Raw genomic sequence first — 18,746 nt, forward strand, 5'->3', positions numbered from 1 at the left:
TGGTGTGCCATGCTAATTATTACTTATCTAGTCCACAAGTGTGGAATAGATAAGGGAAATACCTCATATTTGGGAGTTTTGTTTAATATTCGATTATCTGCAGGTTCTGAATGCATTCTTAATATTTTTAGCTTCCCGCTAAGAAAATTTAAAATTTTTTAAAATCGGGAAGTTATTGGTTTTACCCCGATTTGCGAAAATCGAGTTTTCATCAGATCTCGACGTTTTAAGTTCACACGAAGCTTCCCTGACTATTCCCGCGATGATGTCCGTGCGGTTGTATGTATGTATGTATGTGTGTGTGTGTGTGTGTGTGTGTGTGTGTGTGTGTGTGTGTGTGTGTGTGTGTGTGCGTGCGTGCGTGTGCGTGTGTGTGTGTGTTTTTTTTTAGGGGGGGGAATCCTTTTTACGGATTCTAGGCATAGCTGTTTGGCCTGGATATGTGGCGACTCGACGCAGCGTCATACTAACTCGACACTAACGCCCCTACCCACTAAACCCTAAACCCCTTTCTCTTCTATCCTCTGATCCCCCATGGTACCGCCGTAAGGCATTTCTTCGCGAGGGGAGGAATTAGCTGCCGCTCTTCCTTCTGGTGGCTAAGATGTTTTTTATTTCTATCTCCCTTCTAGTTTCTGTTTTCTGCTCTTTTTCTCTCGATGGACCACAACTCTGTAAGCACTTCAGTGGCAAAGGTGCTCGTGGCGTTCCAGACAGCTTCTGATGACAGCATTTCTTCTACTATTGTCTCCGGTTGAATTCTCTTTTTTAGAATCTTCTCTAATTCATCGCGCTGTTGGTTAAAACGAGGACATGCAAAGATCACGTGCTCCACGTCTTCAGCGACACCTGGGCAGGATGGGCACTCCGGAGAATCGTCGTGCTTAAAGCGGTGAAGATAGGCTCGGAAGCAGCCGTGTCCTGACGTGTGTGTGTGTGTGTGTGTGTGTGTGTGTGTGTGTGTGTGTGTGTGTGTGTGTGTGTGTGTGTGTGTGTGTGTGTGTGTGTGTGTGTGTGTGTGTGTGTGTGTGTGTGTGTGTGTGTGTGTGTGTGTGTGTGTGTGTGTGTGTGTGTGTGTGTGTGTGTGTGTGTGTGTGTGTGTGTGTGTGTGTGTGTGTGTGTGTGTGTGTGTGTGTGTGTGTGTGTGTGTGTGTGTGTGTGTGTGTGTGTGTGTGTGTGTGTGTGTGTGTGTGTGTGTGTGTGTGTGTGTGTGTGTGTGTGTGTGTGTGTGTGTGTGTGTGTGTGTGTGTGTGTGTGTGTGTGTGTGTGTGTGTGTGTGTGTGTGTGTGTGTGTGTGTGTGTGTGTGTGTGTGTGTGTGTGTGTGTGTGTGTGTGTGTGTGTGTGTGTGTGTGTGTGTGTGTGTGTGTGTGTGTGTGTGTGTGTGTGTGTGTGTGTGTGTGTGTGTGTGTGTGTGTGTGTGTGTGTGTGTGTGTGTGTGTGTGTGTGTGTGTGTGTGTGTGTGTGTGTGTATTTATGTATGTATATATGTATGTCAACCTCGTGTAACTTTTGAACGACTCGGCCGATCGGATTGAAATAGGTGGCGATCTGAGAAGTATTATTGCCATTGAATTTTGTAAAAATTTGAATCGATTTGGTTCGCTAGATTTTGAGAAATCTCAAAAATAAAATTTTAAAAAAATCGTTTCTTTGGAATAACTTCTAAAGGGCTGTACCGATCAATTCAAAAAACTAATCAGCTCTTAAGCTTAAAAAACTACGTCGATTGCGACCTGTCTCATCAAAATCGGTCAATTTATTCGAGAGTTATCGAAAACAAAAAATTTCAAAAAAAGTGTTTTTTTCACATAACTTCGAGATTTCTTTTTGGATCATTTTTGATAAAAATAGAATAATTATTAGAGCTCAAAAAAATCACGTCGATCGCCACCAAGAACGTGAAAATTAGTTGATTGGTTCGTAAGTTATCGTCGTCGAAAAAAATTCGGAAAAAGTGAATTTTTCAAATTTCTCTAAGATTTTCGGTTCGATCAGTTTGTGTTCAAAAGTATATCATAGATTCTCAAAAAGTGCGTGGAATATTGCCAACCACGTGAAAATAAATTTATTCATTTAGAAATTATTGCAGTTTGTAAATTCAAAGAATACTGTTTTATGAAACTGCTATTAGCCTTTTGAGCTTGAAGAGCTTGAAAGCATATAAAAGCTATTTCTTTGAGCTCAGAGAGCTCAAATAACACAGAAATTGTATTTTTGAGTTCGAAGAGCTCAGAAACGTTATAAGTGCAATTTCAAGCGTTTCGGTATGGAATTGGCTGGAAGTTGCAGGGATGGCCTTTAGGGTCAACCGTTTTCCAGATTTTTTTGAGATATACCAACGCACTATACTTTCCAAAGCTTTTAAAGTACGAGAATGGAATAATTTTATATTTTTACAGGTGAGTTTGATATTGATGGAGTCGCTCAAGGATCAGTCAGCAAACAACTTGGGAAAATTCAAGAACTTCGTTTGACAGTCCATAGTGAAAGTGAAAATTGGGCAATTTTGTCTGAAGTCAGTATTCATAAAAACTTTTTCTACATAAGGTTAAGAAAAAAAAATTAATCCACAGTTCATTTCTTTCTTTCCATCAGATTCAAATTTTAGAAGATGGAAGAAGATGACCATTGCTTGAAATATACAATCCCTGTTGACAAAAAATAGGAAAATGATTTTTTTAATAAATCAATGAAAGTCTAAGAGTCGGAATAATGTAATTTATAAGATCCAAAAAAATTTTATTTGTATGTAATAAAAATAAGAAACGGTACTTAAATGATGAAAGTTGAAATAATTTATTCATTTAACATAAAACTGAATAAATTTTATGACTATAAGAATTATTTCAACATTAATACGATAAAATAGACGGTAGTTGAACAGTTATCAGAGTAACCGTATTCAACCTTACTGTTAATAAATAAAAGTTTATTTATTAGTTAAAAGAAGTGTTTCTTATGAAAATATAAACAATTTTGAATCCACCCGTATCAAAATAAAATATATGTAAAAAATATATGATAAATATGGGGAAATATAAGTTGCCAATTATAGTATATTTTTAACTTCCCGCTAAGAAAATTAAAAATTTTCAAAAATTGGAAAATTATTGGTTTTCCCCGTTTTTAGAAAATCGAGTTGTATGTATGTATGTATGTATGTATGTATGTATGTATGTGTGTATGTATGTATGTATGTATGTATGTATGTATGTATGTATGTATGTATGTATATGTATTTATATATGTATGTATGTATGTATGTATGTATGTATATGTATGTATGTATGTATGTATGTATGTATATGTATGTATGTATGTATGTATATGTATGTATGTATGTATATGTATGTATGTATGTATGTATTTGTATGTATGTATTTTTTTTTTTTTTTTTTAAGGGGGGGGAATCCTTTTCACGGATTCTAGGCATAGTTGTTTGGCCTGGATATGTGGCGACTCGACGCAGTGTCATACTAAAACTCGACGCTAGCGCCCCTACCCACTAAACCCTAAACCCCTTTTCCTCTTTCCCCTAATCCCTCATGGAAACCGCCGTTAGGCATTACTTCGTGAGGGGAGGATCTAGCTACTGCTCTTTCTTCTTGTAGCTAAGGTGTTATTTTACCTTTCTTCTAGTTGTTGACGGTTCTTCTGGCGGTTTCTTTCCTTTAGGTAAAAGTACTAACCGTTGCTGTTTCCACTTACGAGGAAAAGTCCCCTTCTTGAGGCATGCGTTGTAAGCGTCTAGAAATAATGTTGGTGCTGCCTTTATGATGGTTTTCAAGGCTATATTAGGGATTCCGTCCAATCCTGGCGCTTTATTATTTCCTACCCGATTACAGGCCTCCAACAATTCTTCTTCAGTGACAGGTGGAATGTCGTCCAGTTCATCTTGCGTTGACTGATAATTGAGACTGTGTTGTTGTGGAAACAGCGCAGTGACGATTTTCTGAAGGAGTTGGGGACACGTAGGTGACGGCATTTGTTGTTTCTTCAGGTGCGTCATGACCACCTTATACGGCCGACCCCACACGTCTTTGTCGACCTCGTATATGAGCTTTTTCCAGCATCTTCCTTTGCTCTCTTTTATGGCCTTATTAAGTTCCTACGAGCTTTTTTGTACTCTGCGATCAGCACTGCAGAGTAAGGTCGTTGATAGCCACGCTGTGATATTCTTCTCTTTCGATGACACTCTTTACGGAGGTTGCTGATATGATCATTCCACCAGTGTACCGCAGGTCTTGAATTCATAACACGTTTGCGAGGCATACTGGCATCACAAGCTTGTGTTACTCGCATCATCAGGGCCTTAGTATGTTCTTCTGCACATCCAGTCTCTATCGGATCACTATCGAGGGCTGTTAGCAATACTTCTGGGTCAAGTGATTTCACCTTCCAACCGACGGTGTTAAATTGCTTGATAGACCCCCGGAGGTTCTGGTCGTTTGACGTTTCCCAGAGTATCGCATGATGGTCACTGGCAGTGTAGATGTCCAGTACCTTCCAGTTAGTGTTACCTTTAGCAAGGCTGGTACTGACAAAAGTGACGTCTACAATCGAGCTTGCGTCACCTTTGGTGTAGGTCGGCGTGTCACCACTGTTGAGCAAGACTACATCTAGTGTAGAAAGAGCTTCTAGCAGCTCTTTTCCTCGTGCATTAGTCTGCTTACTGCCCCAGTCCACTGCCCAGGCGTTAAAGTCCCCGGCTATCGCCACTGGATGATGTTGCTTCGCGTCCTCGGTCAGTCGATCCAAGAAGTCAGTAAACTCAGCAATTGAGAGGCTGGGTGGTGCGTAGCAGCTGTAAAAACGGATGCCATCTACTGATGCTGCTACAAAGCCAGCGCTGCCATTGGTAGCTACACTCTGGAAAGGGAGCTTACCACAAGCCCAGATCACAGCTTTCGTGGTGATATCCGTCTCCCAAGGTTGTCCAGCTAAATGTTTATATGGCTCCGATAAAAGCACAACGTCGAGCTTTAATTCCCGTACTGTCTGTATAAGCAGGTCATGCGCAGCTTCGCAGTGATTGATGTTAAGCTGCAGTATCCTCATGTTCGTTTATTTGTCAGCTTCTGGAGTGCTTCTTGGAAGACTGGACATCGGCTAGAACCAGACCGGTGAGCAGTGTCCTGAGAGCCAGGTTTTTCCGCACATAACGCACATTTCACTTTATTTGGGCATTGAGCAGCTTGATGACCTGTTTGCCCACATTTGATGCAAAGCCCAGATCGGTCGACTTCGCTTTTACATTGGGCAGTAGTGTGCCCAAAGTGCCAGCACTTATAGCATCGTAGTGGTGTCTTAATTGCTCTGACACGGCAATTTACCCAGCCAATCCTTATTTTGCCTGTCTTTCCAAGTATCTTCTGCACTATTGCTGCTGGCAATCGTACCGAAGCAGTTTGAGTACCTCTGTAAGCCGGACGAATTTTAATGACATCTTCAGGTATTTCGTAGTCATTTCCAGCTGCCTCTTGTAAGGCCTTCCGGACATCGTCTTTGGTTGTTTCGTTGTCAATGTACCGGATTTCAAGTTGTTCCTTTGGGCCTTTACAGATGACTTGCGCTTCTTCTTTAAGGATGCTCTTGATGGTCTTCAGCAAAGCTTGTCCTTTGTCTGCGGTCTTTCTGGAAAGCGTAATGAGCATAATCCCATCATTCGTCTTTTGAACTTTGTCAACGACGTCACGGGTCTGATCTGCTGGGACATCTTTTTTAATCCGACGCAGTATCTCGGCATATTTTGCCTTCTCAACGGGTCGAATAATTAAGGCATCTGGTTTGGTGAATTTTCGCGGTTTTTCCCGCTTAGGCTCCAGCCGAGATTTGTTCACCGGTTGTTTTGGTAACCGCTCTCTCGCTTGCTCCTTCTTTTCCTTTTTGGATTGGACCTTCTGCCATTCAGCCACCTCTTTTTTTCCGGCGTTCTGCACTGCCGTGTTTTTCGGAAGGCTTGGTTTCAGGTCCTTTTTCTCCACAACTTGGCAGATCGTTGGGTCGGGAGAAGATCGATCTTTTCTCTTAGTTGACTTGCTGCTAGTTCTGATTCTGTCTTCCGCGACTGATTCACCGTCACCTTCGGCTCCAGTGTCCATTGCTTCTTCATTCACGACAGTTGCTTGAATGCTTCTCTCCGGTGTAGTGCGAGAAGTGCGTTGTACTGTTAAACACCATTCTTCATCAAGTTTCTTGAATCTCTGGAGGGCATTGGCTACGCTGGTCGTCTTGGTCTTAATCTCCTTGTGGATATTGACCTTAGATTGGATGAAGTCATTTAGCTCTCTGGTCAGCTTTTCAAGACGTTTAAACGCTTACGACCGCTTCATTTCAGCGCTTGCTTCAATCGCTGCTTGTTGGGCATGAGGCCCGTTTTCACTATTGTTGTTTTCCTGAATTTTACTCATAATTTTAAATTCACCAGCGCATCGTACGGAGTAAAGCGGGTTGTCATAACTAGGAACGGGTGTACCCTCGGAGATAGTACTCCTATTCCAGTTCCCTGAGGCCTAGCCGACACTTAGCCAGCCCTGGAATACACGGACGGACTAGACTCGCTCGGAGCGGTGAGATTCCAAACACTCACTGCGTACTTCCTGATCAAGGCCCGAAGTGGCTGGCTCCTGATCCACTGCTGCAACTTACACCTCGGCAGAGCAAGCTCATATCAGCCGTGGCCTGCATCGTCGGAAACTACGACACGAGGTTCCGGTCACTCCCAGTGGGTCACAGCAGGGAACGATCGTCTTGTTAGGTCAGTTAGTGTGACCAACCCATTAAAGGGGAGTTTTGTCCACGGGAACGTATTATATTTGGCTCCTACCCTCTGTACCAGGTACAGCGAGCGTTCTCCCATCCGCTACGGGGAGACGCGCCTGGTAGCAGTCTCTCCTCTGCCCCAAGTGTATGTATGTATATGTATGTATGTATATGTATGTATGTATATGTATGTATGTATGTATATGTATGCATGGTTTTTTTTTTTTTTTTTTTTTTTTTTTTTATAGAGGAGGTAAAATACATTTACGTATAACAGGACTTGGTGTTGGTGCCAGGACTAGGTGTTGGTGCCTGGGTATGTCGGACTCAGAAGTCAATATTATTTTGCAACAATACCGACTAAACATCCTCCTCTCTCCTTTCCCCATAGATGTTACATGGAAGACTGGATCGGAACCGCGTTAGCATTATTTCGATCCAGTCCATGTTGTGTCTCACGACACCTACTTCTTGTTACTACTGGTTTCTAATCCCTTTTTGTCCAATACCAATTTTGTCTGGGCAGTATTTGCACGTTGGTGTGCTGTGCAAACCCATCTTGAAAAGATAGGCATTGAACTGCCCATGTCCCGTCAATAGCTGGGTCAGGAAGAAGTCCGTGTCCCCGTGCTTTCGAAAAAGCCAGACGTTGATGTTTGGGATCAGGCGCGCTATCCATCTGCCCGTCTCTCCCGATGTCCATCGGTCCTGCCACTCTTGCTGCGTTTCCGCCTTTATCCTAATTCTTGCGTCCTTTATGTTTTCGTCACTATCTTTAGCGTCATAGAGTTTAACTCTCTCGAACGCTAATAGGTCGATGGGCGTGGCTCCTGCAATGACCAATACAGCCGCTTCGGAAACTGTGCGGTAGGCGCAGGCAACCCTGGGAGCGCCTCGCTGCTGTACTGCTGCTATCTTTCGCCGGTAGGTCTTCTGCTTTAATATGTATGCCCATATCTCAGCTCCATAAAGCAGTACCGAGTGGACTGCTTCTAGAAGAACTCTTCTCTTTTTTGTTCTTGGTCCCATAGTGTTGGTCATAATTCTTGTTAGGCTAGAAACCGTCTGGCTGGCTTTCTGGCATGCATTATCGAGGTGTTCGCGAAAAGATAGTTTCTCGTCTATCAATACCCCCAGATAGCGCAAAGCCCTTGTTGACGTTAGTGTTATTCCTCCCATGTCCACAGCGAATGGTTTTGGGAACCATTTCTGACGAGTCAGAACGACCATCTCGGTTTTGTGCTTGGCGAGTTTCAGGTAGTGTTTATCGAGCCAAGTCTCGACGGCATTAATGGTTTCCCGAACTAGTAGTTCGGCCTCCTCTACGCTGTCTACTATTATCGTGGCCGTGACGTCGTCTGCAAAGCCCGTTAGCTCTAATTGCTTTGGTAACAGAATCTTAAGAAGCTCGTCATAGTCGGCATTCCATAAATTGGGCCCCATTATTGAGCCTTGCGGCACGTCAGCCGTTATGGCGTATTCTTGTGGTCCTTCTGTAGTTTCCGCTATTAGCTTTCTTTCTTCAAGGTAGTTGTCGATTAGTGCCAAATTCTCTGGCTTTGCGTCAAATTTGTGTTCCAGAGCGTCTAGGATATCTCCCCAATTCGCGCTGTTAAATGCGTTTTTGACATCTAGCGTGAGGAGAATGCATAATTTACGAGCTTTAAGGCTACCAGTCCATGCTTCTCTCGCTGTCCCTACGACTGTCTGGATCGCGCCGAATGTTGAACGTCCTTTCTGGAAGCCATGTTGGTTTGCGGCAAAGCCTATAGCACGATCGATGTCGTTTCGTAGTCTTTCCTGTATACGCTTTTCGAGCAATTTCACAGCAATGTCCAGCATGCAAAGTGGTCTGAACGACGAGGGTGTTACAGGGCCATCTTTGCCTTTATCTAGCAGAACCAATCTCTGTCACTTCCAGACCGCGGGAAACGTGCCAGTTGCCACGCATGCGTTCTAGGTGTTCAAGAGTATGTCTGGATATTCCAGGGCTACAATTTTGATCACCGTTGCCGGGATGCCATCAGGTCCAGGTGTCTTTCCTGTTTTGAGTGACTTGGCCGCGTCTTGTAGTTCCTTAGTTGTGAAGGGTGTTCCTTCGCTGTTTTTAGCGTAGTGTTTCTTCTCCCGCGGCGGGTATTTGGGGAAAAGCTCCGCTACAATGCTGTCCATTAAGGCAGGAAACTTCGGCGCTTCTGGTGAAGCCTTTCCAAGTCGTTTGGTGACAATTTGGTAGGCTTTGCCCCAGATGTCCTTGTCGAGATAATTACAAATCTGTTTCCATAATATCGCTTTTCTTGCTTTAATGGCTCGATTTAGTGTCTTGTTGGCCTGCTTGTACTCTTTTGAATACAAATCCTTGCTTGGGGAGCGTTTCGCGGCTCTCGTTGCGCGGCGACGTAGCTTATGACATCTTTTGCGAAGTTCTGCTATGTCTGTTGACCACCAGTACGCCAGCCTGTGGAAACTCCTATTTTTCAGCCGTGGCATAGAGGCGTCACATGCGGCAGCAATCTCCTTCATCATATTTAGCACTGCCTTTTCCGTCTCGCTGCAGGTATCCAGAGTCGGGCTGTTCTGAAGGATAGACAAGCTTCGTGCAAGTGAAGCTCGCAATGCCTTTGGATGAAGCCTTCTGGCATTTTACTTTCGCTTAAAAAGGTCGCGTTGCTTGATAACGACGAGTTCCGGCCCGTTTGCACGCCTTCCCTCGCCGGCACTGAGGGGGGATACCCCTCTGCACCGTAGACGATGTTTGTAATTGATCTGGCATTTTCATATCATCTTTTGCTAGGTTTTGGTCCACCCCGAGTATTCTATTTCCTTGGTACCCGACGTATCTGACGTGCAGATATGCCGGGCATTCCCCTATCTGCCACCTCGGGAGGCGCCCGATGCGGGACCCAGCAAGCCTGACACGAGGTATGTATGCATGTATTATGTATGAATGAATGTATGTATGTATGTATGTATGTATGTGTGTGTGTGTGTGTGTGTGTGTGTGTGTGTTTTTTTTTTTTTTTTTTTTTAGAGGGGGGAATCCTTTTTGCGGATTCCAGGCCTAGCTGTTTCGCCTGGATATGTGAAGACTTGACGCAGCGTCATACTAAAACTCGACGCTAACGTTCCTACTCACTAAACCCTAAAACCCTTTCCTCCTTTTCTCTAATCCCTCATGGGAACCGCCGTCAGGCATTACTTTGTGAGGGGAGGAACTAGCTACTGCTGTTCCTTCTGGTGGCTAAGGTGTTAACTACCTTCCTTCTATCTTCTGATATTAGCTCTTCTTCTTTCGGTGGAACGCAAGTCTTTGAGGACTTCTGTTGCAAACGTGTTGGTAGTGTTCCAGGCAGCTTCTGATGGCAACATTGCTTCCACTCGTGAATCTGGTTGCATTCTCTGGTTCAAGATCCTCTCCAACTTTTTACGCTGTGGATCGAAACGAGGACATACAAAGAAGACGTGCTCCGCATTTTCAGCAACTCCTGGGCAGGACGGGCACTCCGAAGAGTCATCGTGCTTAAAGCGGTTTAGATACTCTCGAAAACACCCGTGTCCCGACAATATCTGCGTAAGATAGTAATTGACCTCGCCGTGAATCCGGTTAAGCCAAATGTCGATCCGAGGTATGAGGCGGTGCGTCCACCTACCCTTCTCTGCAGCATCGCATTGTAGTTGCCATCGGCCTATGCTGTTCTGCCGTTCTTCAATTCTAAGTTCTTCAGGGCTCAGTGCAGTTGACCTTTTTTTTTGGTAAAGGGCTCGTCTTTCCTCTACTAGAACTCGAAGAGGTAGGGTTCCGGCAACGACGCACACTGCTTCTTCCGATATAGTGCGGAAGGCACTTGCTACTCGTAGGGCTCTTAGTCGATATACTGGTCCAGCTTTTCTCCATGATTCCTGGGTTTCCAGTGCATCAGCCCAAATGGATATTCCGTAAGTGAGTAATGATGTGACTACTGATGACAATAGTAGCTTCCCGCTCTGCATTGGGCCTCTGATGTTAGGCATCAGCCGTGCGAGACTAGCCCTTACTATTGACGCTTTGGCCCTGACGTGTTTCACCTGCTGCTTGAAGTTGAGTCGGGCATTCAGCATCACTCCCAGATAACGGATAAATGGTTGTGATGTGATTTCTTGTTCTCCGACTCTCAATTTGATAGTTTCTACCGTTTTTCTACAGGTGATGAGCACTGCCTCGGTTTTATGCTTAGCTAGTTGCAAGTTCACCATGTCCATTCACAAATTGACTCGTCTGAATGTAATATCAAATGCCATTTTTATCTCTTCGAGGTGCTTTGCGACGATCACGACAGCTACGTCATCCGCATATGCTACAAGTTTGACTCCCGTAGGCAATGCTGTTCTCAGGAGGCCATCATACATGATGTTCCATAGCAGAGGACCTAAAACTGATCCCTGTAGCACTCCTCCAGTGATTTCGTACTCTTTCGTACCGTTCTTCGTGTCATGATTCAGAACCCTATTTGTGAAGTAGCTCGCTACCATTCTGCGAAGGTATTCTGGTACGTATTTTTTTTCTAGAGCCCGCATAACGCAGTTCCAGTTAGCGGAGTTGAAGGCATTCTGGATGTCGAAAGCAGCCACCAAGCAGTATTTCTTCTTTCCACCCTTCCATCTCGTTTCGGCGATTGCATCCTTGGCTGTATCAACAATTTAATCGCATCCAGAGTTGACCGTCCTTTTCGGAAACCAAACTGGTTCTCTGCCAGGAGTGGATTGACTACAGCCTCTATTCTCTGATGAATTATGCGCTCAAATATCTTGCCGGCCGCGTCTAACATGCAAAGTGGTCGGTAGGATGACAGTTTTTCCGGCGACTTTTTCCCCTTCGGAAGTAGCACTAGCTGTTGCTGTTTCCACTTCTGGGGAAAAGTCCCTTTCTTCAGGTGTGTGTGTGTGTGTGTGTGTGTGTGTGTGTGTGTGTGTGTGTTTTTGATAGAGTAGCGGAAAAAAAATATCTTTCAAAGACACCGCTATCATTGAAAGATGATGGTCGGTAGTGTGGGATTTTTACCCACTGAAAAAAAACTCCTCTCTCTTCCAGTCTATGTTGCATCTTACGATGACCTACTCCTGTTTACTGATCTCTTTCTGCGGTTTTTTTTTGGAGACGTTGCGCGTAGGCTGCTACAGCTGACCAGTTTTCTTCTTTTCTGAGCATGCAGACTATCAAGCTCTCGGGAGAGAGCGTGGTGCCTATAATTTCTTCGGTGCTGCTTCTGTAGTCTTTCCATCGTGCACACTCGAAGAACGTGTATTCGGCGTCGTCTATTTGATCCTGGCAGTATTTCCACATTGTCGTGGGGTGCAGATGCATCTTAAAAAGATAGGCGTTAAACTGTCCATGCCCTGTCAATAGCTGGGTAAGGAAGAAGTCTGTGTCCATGTGCTTTCTAGAGCGCCAGACGTTGATATTCGGGATCAGGCGCGCTGTCCATCTGCCCGTCTCCCCTGATGTCTATCGATCCTGCCACTCTCGCTGCGTTTCAACCTTTATTCTTATTCTTGTCTCTTTCATGTTTTCTCCACTAGTTTTACCGTCGTAAAATTTTGCTATCTCGAACGCTAGTAAGTCTATGGGCGCGTCTCCTGCAATGACCAATACAGCCGCTTCAGAAACCGTGCGGAAGACACATCTAACCCTGAGGGCACCTCGCCGCAGTACTGCTGCCATCTTTCGCCGGTAGGTCTGTTTTAATTTGTTTGCTCATATCTCCGCTCCATAAAGCAGTACTGAATGGACTGCTTCCAAAAGGACTTTTATTTTTTTGGTTTTTGGTCCCTTGGTGTTGGTCATAATTCGTGCTAGGCTAGATACCGTCTTGCTGGGTTTCTTGCATGCACTGTTGAGGTATTCGCGGCAAGACAGTTTCTCGTCTATCATTAGCCCTAGATAGCGCAGGGCCCTTGTTAACGTCAGTGTTGTTTCTACCATGTCCACAGCGAATGGTTCTGGGAACCATTTCTGATGTGTTAAAACGTCCATCTCGGTTTTCTGTTTCCCGAGTTTCAAGTGATGCTTATCAAGCCAAATCTCAACGGCGTCAATGGTTTCCCGAACTAGCAGTTCGGCCTGTTAGCTCTACTTGCTCTGGCAACGGGATTTCAAGAAGCTCGTCGTAGTCTGCGTTCCATAGATCGGGCCCTATTATTGAGCCTTGCGGCACGCCAGCCGTTATGGCGTATTCTTGTGGGCCTTCAGTAATTTTCACTATTAGCTTTCTATCGTCAAGATAGTTGTCGGCTTGTGCCAGATTCTCTGGTTCCGTGTCAAACTTGTGCTCCAGAGCGTCTAAAATGTCTTCCCAGTTTGCGCTGTTAAATGCGTTTTTGACATCTAGCGTGAGGAGAAGGCATACTTTACGAGCTTTGAGGCTACCATGCCATGCTGGTGTTGCTGTCTTCATGACTTTCTACGTTTTTCTCGATCGCTCCGATTGTCGAACGACCTTTCCGGAAGCCATGCTAGTTGGTGGTAAAACCTCCAACACGGTCGATGTCGTTGCAAAGTCTCTCTTGTATGAGCTTCTCGAGCAGTCTTCCAGTGGTGCTGCGACAAAATAACCGCGGACAAAATAACTACGACAAAATAACCGCGACAAAATAACCGGTCGACGAAATAACCGGACGACAAAATAACCGGACGATAAAATAACTATGCGACTAGATAACCGCAGACAAAATAACCATGTGACATTACAACCATGTTACAAAATAACCGACCGACAAAATATTTTAGAAAAAAATATTCTCGAATAAACACACAAAGAATCCATGAGAGAAAGGGCACAACATGGCAACAACCTCATGTGTTGTACTAATGTCAAATAAATACACACAAAAACCATGTTAAAAGGGCGCAACACGATTACCCGCGTTTGGGTTGGTCTATTGTCAAATAAATACACACAAAAACCATGTTAAAAGGGCACAACACGATTACCCGCGTTTTTGTTGGTCTAATGTCGAATAAACACACACAAAAATCATGTTAAAAGAGCACAACACGATTACCCGCGTTAGTGTTGGTCTAATGCCAAATCAACACACAAAAACACCATGTTAAAAGAGCTTAACACGGCAAAAATATTATGTGTCGGCCTTTTTACGAATAAACATACACAAAATCCATGAAAAAAAAGGCACACTACGATTTATAATTTATTTATCTTTCAAAATTTCGCGGGTGATGATGTTAGATTATCTGATGTCGGTAAAAAGAATATCCTCTACCATCTGTTATATTTGGTTCTAATTATTTACGTATATGCCCTGATAGCCACGGTTTCTGACCAACTAAGTTGATGTCAGAGAGTTGGCCCCAACTTGGCGACATCTTACGCCCAACTTCTGAATTTACAATTGTTGGTGACAAGTTCGCCGCAAGTTTCTGAGAAAAGTGAATCCAATCTACTGCCGCAACGTACGGATGAATTGTCATCAACAAATGGGCCGTAATAAGTGAATCGAAAGTTGTACTGAAATCTGTACGACGAGTTGTACACAACTTTTTCCCAGATCGCCCTAAGTTCAGTTTTTTCACACCAAGTTGCAGTTAAAAGTAGGAGACACATTACCATGAAAATTGTGTCCGAAGTTGGATCCAAAATTCAATAAATTTGAATAAGTATCAAACACGTTACAATATTTAGAACAATAATGGTGAAAACACCATTACTTTTGAAGTTATACTCCGGTGCAAAAAAATTATGAACAATTAAAATATATGTAAACGATTTTTTATCCAAATTATTATTGTAATTAGTGCATTGCTGAAAGTTAATTGCTGTTCATTAAATATTTTTAAAAAGTAAATTTTGCGAAGCATAAGCGAAAAATAAGATAAGTAATAGTATCCATCCGGGTAAAAATAGTAATATATATATATATATATATATATATATATATATATATATATATATATATATATATATATATATATATATATATATATATATGTATAATTAGACATAATCATCGATAAAACTCCAACACATAATTTCAGATACAATGACGAATATAAATGTAATTTAAATTAATCGTAGACTGTTTTATTTCAGAAGCTAAAAAAAAAGGTAAAAGCAAATTTTCATATATTCATATTTTCATATATTCATATATATTCATCCAATGCAATAAAAAAAGCCACCGAGTTTTGGGAACGCAATTACATTTAAATTATAAATAATTATTAGTGCCATCATAATTCCTGTGATTAATAAAATTTTTTTTAACCTTATAAACGATTTGGACAAATTTTTCTTATTTATGAATCTACATTTTGAAATTACGGTATTCCTATTGGTTTTATGAAAAATAATAAGAAACCTTTTTTGTAGAGAATAAAATTTCTTATAATTATAATTATAGTATAATACATTTTTTATTCGAAGAGAAGAAAATGCGTAATTTCAAAAAATGAGATTAATTTAATGAGTAATTCAAATTTTGATTATTATGAATCTTAATTTTGAATTTACGGCTCTTCTATTGATTCTGTGAAAAATTCATAAAGGACCTTTTTTGTAGAGGACTAAATTTTCTACAATTAATGACTGAAAATTTTTCCTGACGACCAATATTACAATTTCAAGTTGTTAGTAGACTTAGACGTCTAGTGGCTGTATATAGTCATGACTATAATCATGATAGGCTTACTTAGGATAGCGATAACAATTTTTTATTAGTTCATAAAATTTTGGTAGTGTTAATAAAATTAGGTAAATATATATTAGGTAAGTAGGGAAGTACATATTCTTCATGTCAGTAAATGTTTCTTCTATTATATAATTTTACATTTTTACAGTTACATAGAAAAATTTAATACATAAAAACTTATTTTCTCATAAAATTTTACATGTCAAACAATATTATAATTTCATACATTTTATTCTAACATTTCAATAACACAAAACGCATTGTTCAATTGCTCATCATTAACATGCGGATTCAAATTTTTTTTTACCCATACAGGCATTCGATAACATTTCGTTTTAATTTCTTTAATTAGTATCACCGAAATAGTTTTTTCCAATAAAGAACATTTGTAAACCCCAAAATTTGGTGACAACCGATCTAACACTTGATATAACGGTTCTACAGATTTTAAAAATCGCACAGCGATAAAATATTCATTGTTATGCTTAATTATATTTGAAATTATTCCAATTCGATTGTTCTTGTCAATTATAGTATTGTCAGTTGTGTAAATAGAGTAAAAAAATGTGGGTGTTTTCAAATTTTCATATTGCACAGAGTTTTTATTCAATGGATCACATATGGGACCGTTATTATGAATTCCATAAGCTTTAAATGATTTATTAAGTTTATTTTTTTTTATTATCTTTTTGAAAGTGATTTTGCTCTGTACTCCGTTTGTAAATTTGTTGCAGTAACTGATTAGGTTTTTTAACGAGTAAGCAGCTTTGTCTAATGCTATTTTCGTATGTAAAAGCAGATATACCGTGCAATGACCCATGAAGTCTGTAATCGTCTACAAGATGTAAGAGGCCGTGAACATTATATGTTATAAATTCTAATCCGTAAAGATTTTCTGAATCTATTACAAATTTCTTTAAAGCTTTATCCGCAAAATTGAGATCTTCAACCGATGAAGAGTTATTTAATAAGATACGCATTGATGTATGTAGCAATAAAAATTATTATAGTGATCAGTTTGAATTATGCCAGAAGATGCTATTATAAAAGTGTACAATAACAACTGCCGAAATTCCGTGGCTTTAAATGTATGAATCTTATCTAATTCTCGTGGAATTCTGGCAAATTCACGGGGACAATAATTTTGCAGTGTTAATAAACGATTGGCAAGAAAATCAAATTCAAATTGCTGCAACTTATTTGGTTTGCACTTTCCAAAAACTACTGTTTCCACTAATTTTTTGGTAACCCCCAAGCATACTAAGTGCATGTATTCAAAAGGTACTTGCTCAACCAAATTAATTGGTAACTTACTAATCGACGATACATTGATATGATGGTCAACATCTGTTAAATTTCGGTACTTTTCATCGCTTCTACATTGATAATTAATACCCGGAAAACGACTTGATCTTTTAGACGTAATTCCTTCAACCGTACATTTAGAGCAAGGAGTCTTAGCAACGTGGGAAACGTGATTTAAAACTGCAGCGCGAGCAGGAGCATCGCCAATGAAACAACGAAATCGGATTGGTATTATCATGTTATTGAACTTAATACCGCCTTTTTTAATAATATTTTCAGCTTCAGTGATAAAATCATCAAAGAATTCTTCAAAACTGCGGGGTTTACTATGTCCTTGATAAATACCAACATGTTCAGGATCATCATAGAAAGGTAAGTTGGTTATGCGAATTTGAATAGGCCAAATTTGAATTTTTTTATTTAATTCTGCTCCATCAGTGCTAAAGTCTATAACTAGCTCAGTAGGAATAGATTCAATAGACACGTGAGATAATATAGAATGGAGCTTGAATTCCAGACCGATATGAAGATATTCTCCTGGTGGTACTATTTTCGTTAAGATTTTTTTACGGGATGTTTTCATAAGTGATCTAGAATCTTTTAGCAAAAACGTTAAAGAAGGATGAGTGCGTAAGACATCTAAAAATGCTTTTGTTTGTGTATGGTTTATGCTATTGTTGACTAAACATTTAGCTAAATTATTTTCAAAAGCCTGCTCGTCAAACGAAAACGTACGATCAATTATTTGTACGTTTTCAGAAGCTGTTTCATTGACTAGATTTTTGTCGCTATGATTATTATTAGTATTACTGTTGTCATTATTATCATTGTTATCGTTGTCATTAGTATGATTACCATCAGCAAAATTATTATTATTATTATTATTGTTATTGTTATTAATATTATTAAAACTCTGTTGATTTTCATTGCAATCAGTAAAATTGCAAGGAATACTTGAACTCTCATCTACTGCCGGTTTTACAGCTGGTTCATTAGGTTGTATTAGACCAGAATTACTTAGAACGTTTGAATTCACTGCAGTTATTTGAAACTGATTATGATTAGAATTCAATAGTATATTATCATAGTGCACCTTTCGTATTTTTCTTTGATAGTCTTCTGTCAAATCATCCCAAGGTTTACGATGATTTAACGGAAGAGAATAATTATTGAATGGAGATTCCATGTCCGTTTCCTTCCCAAATGGTGAATTAGATTTTGCAGACTGACAAGATAAATACTTAATCTAGAAAAAAAATAAGTTCATGTGAGACGAAATTAAAAAAAAAAAAAAAACATTATTTTGTTATAATCATATTTGATAACTCATCTATACAGCTCACAATTTATGCGATGCTTAACCTCCCAATTATTTTTATTGTAGGTTATAATTACAACATTTTAAGCTAAGAAATCAATATATAAATAATATTTTATTTATTTTATTAGTATTTTTTTATCAAATCTCTTGAGGTTCGTAATTTTTTAATGAAATACTTACCCTGTTTAAAAAAATATATTAACAACAATTGGAGCGATAATGAAAAGTATTGGAGTAATCGTAAATTCAATACTTTTCAATTTTGAATGTATTGTTCTCAATAATTTTTTTTATTCGAGGTAGTTAGTTTTCCAACATAAATTGTCATCAATTATAATTACCTTGGATTCAAAGAGGATAATATTCAATGTTTACGCTGCCTGTAGATGTATTACAATATCAAACGTCAAACTTTTTCAATAGTTATTTGCAATATAATATTTCGATAAATATAACAGTAACTATGATTATATATTCACACACAGAGTGAATAATTACTTCAGTTGTGTTGTAATATATTTACAATCTTGAGTTACAAACAACATAACCGAAAAAGTATAAATATTAGATACAGACATAATTAACTTTATTACTTATTGCTATTTTTCATATAAATTATTGCTCAAAGTCAACTAAAAAATGTCTCTTTTATACAAATAATCTTGTTTTATTAAT

At 40.2% G+C, this 18,746-nt stretch overlaps 2 protein-coding genes across 7 annotated transcripts in view; one reads left to right on the top strand and one right to left on the bottom strand.

Moving 5' to 3' along the window:
- Positions 1 to 2,637, top strand: part of LOC123262004 (alpha-1,3-mannosyl-glycoprotein 4-beta-N-acetylglucosaminyltransferase B) — a 102,939-nt gene extending 100,302 nt beyond the window's left edge. For 2 of the 4 annotated variants that reach the window (XM_044723966.1, XM_044723967.1), the window contains exons 7-8: positions 2,401 to 2,516; positions 2,597 to 2,637. In XM_044723966.1, the coding sequence (XP_044579901.1) occupies positions 2,401 to 2,516; positions 2,597 to 2,626 (146 nt within the window). In that variant the 3' untranslated portion in view covers positions 2,627 to 2,637. Of the gene's footprint in view, positions 1 to 2,400; positions 2,517 to 2,596 lie in introns of those variants that run through there. The other 2 variants (XM_044723968.1, XM_044723969.1) reach the window with 2 other exon arrangements.
- A 12,611-nt stretch (positions 2,638 to 15,248) lies between these two features.
- LOC123261147 (protein PFF0380w-like) lies at positions 15,249 to 18,746 on the bottom strand. 3 transcript variants are annotated; one of them, XM_044722660.1, is made up of 3 exons: positions 18,252 to 18,390; positions 18,094 to 18,156; positions 15,249 to 17,996 (listed from the first exon to the last, which is right to left on the bottom strand). In XM_044722660.1, exon 3 carries the CDS (start codon positions 17,934 to 17,936, stop codon positions 16,410 to 16,412), a length of 1,527 nt encoding a protein of 508 aa, XP_044578595.1. In that variant the 5' UTR covers positions 17,937 to 17,996; positions 18,094 to 18,156; positions 18,252 to 18,390; the 3' UTR covers positions 15,249 to 16,409. The 3 variants fall into 3 exon arrangements, with proteins under 3 accessions (XP_044578595.1, XP_044578594.1, XP_044578596.1); XM_044722659.1 differs by lacking the exons at positions 18,094 to 18,156; positions 18,252 to 18,390 and adding an exon at positions 18,413 to 18,746; XM_044722661.1 differs by lacking the exon at positions 18,094 to 18,156.

Source organism: Cotesia glomerata, linkage group LG3 (genome assembly GCF_020080835.1).
Source record: "Cotesia glomerata isolate CgM1 linkage group LG3, MPM_Cglom_v2.3, whole genome shotgun sequence".
NCBI classification, from domain to species: domain Eukaryota; kingdom Metazoa; phylum Arthropoda; class Insecta; order Hymenoptera; family Braconidae; genus Cotesia; species Cotesia glomerata.

What these genes read in the sequence shown, in the direction of transcription:
- LOC123261147 (XM_044722659.1), bottom strand. Translation starts at nt 17,936, where the DNA reads ATGGAATCTCCATTCAATAATTATTCTCTTCCGTTAAATCATCGTAAA.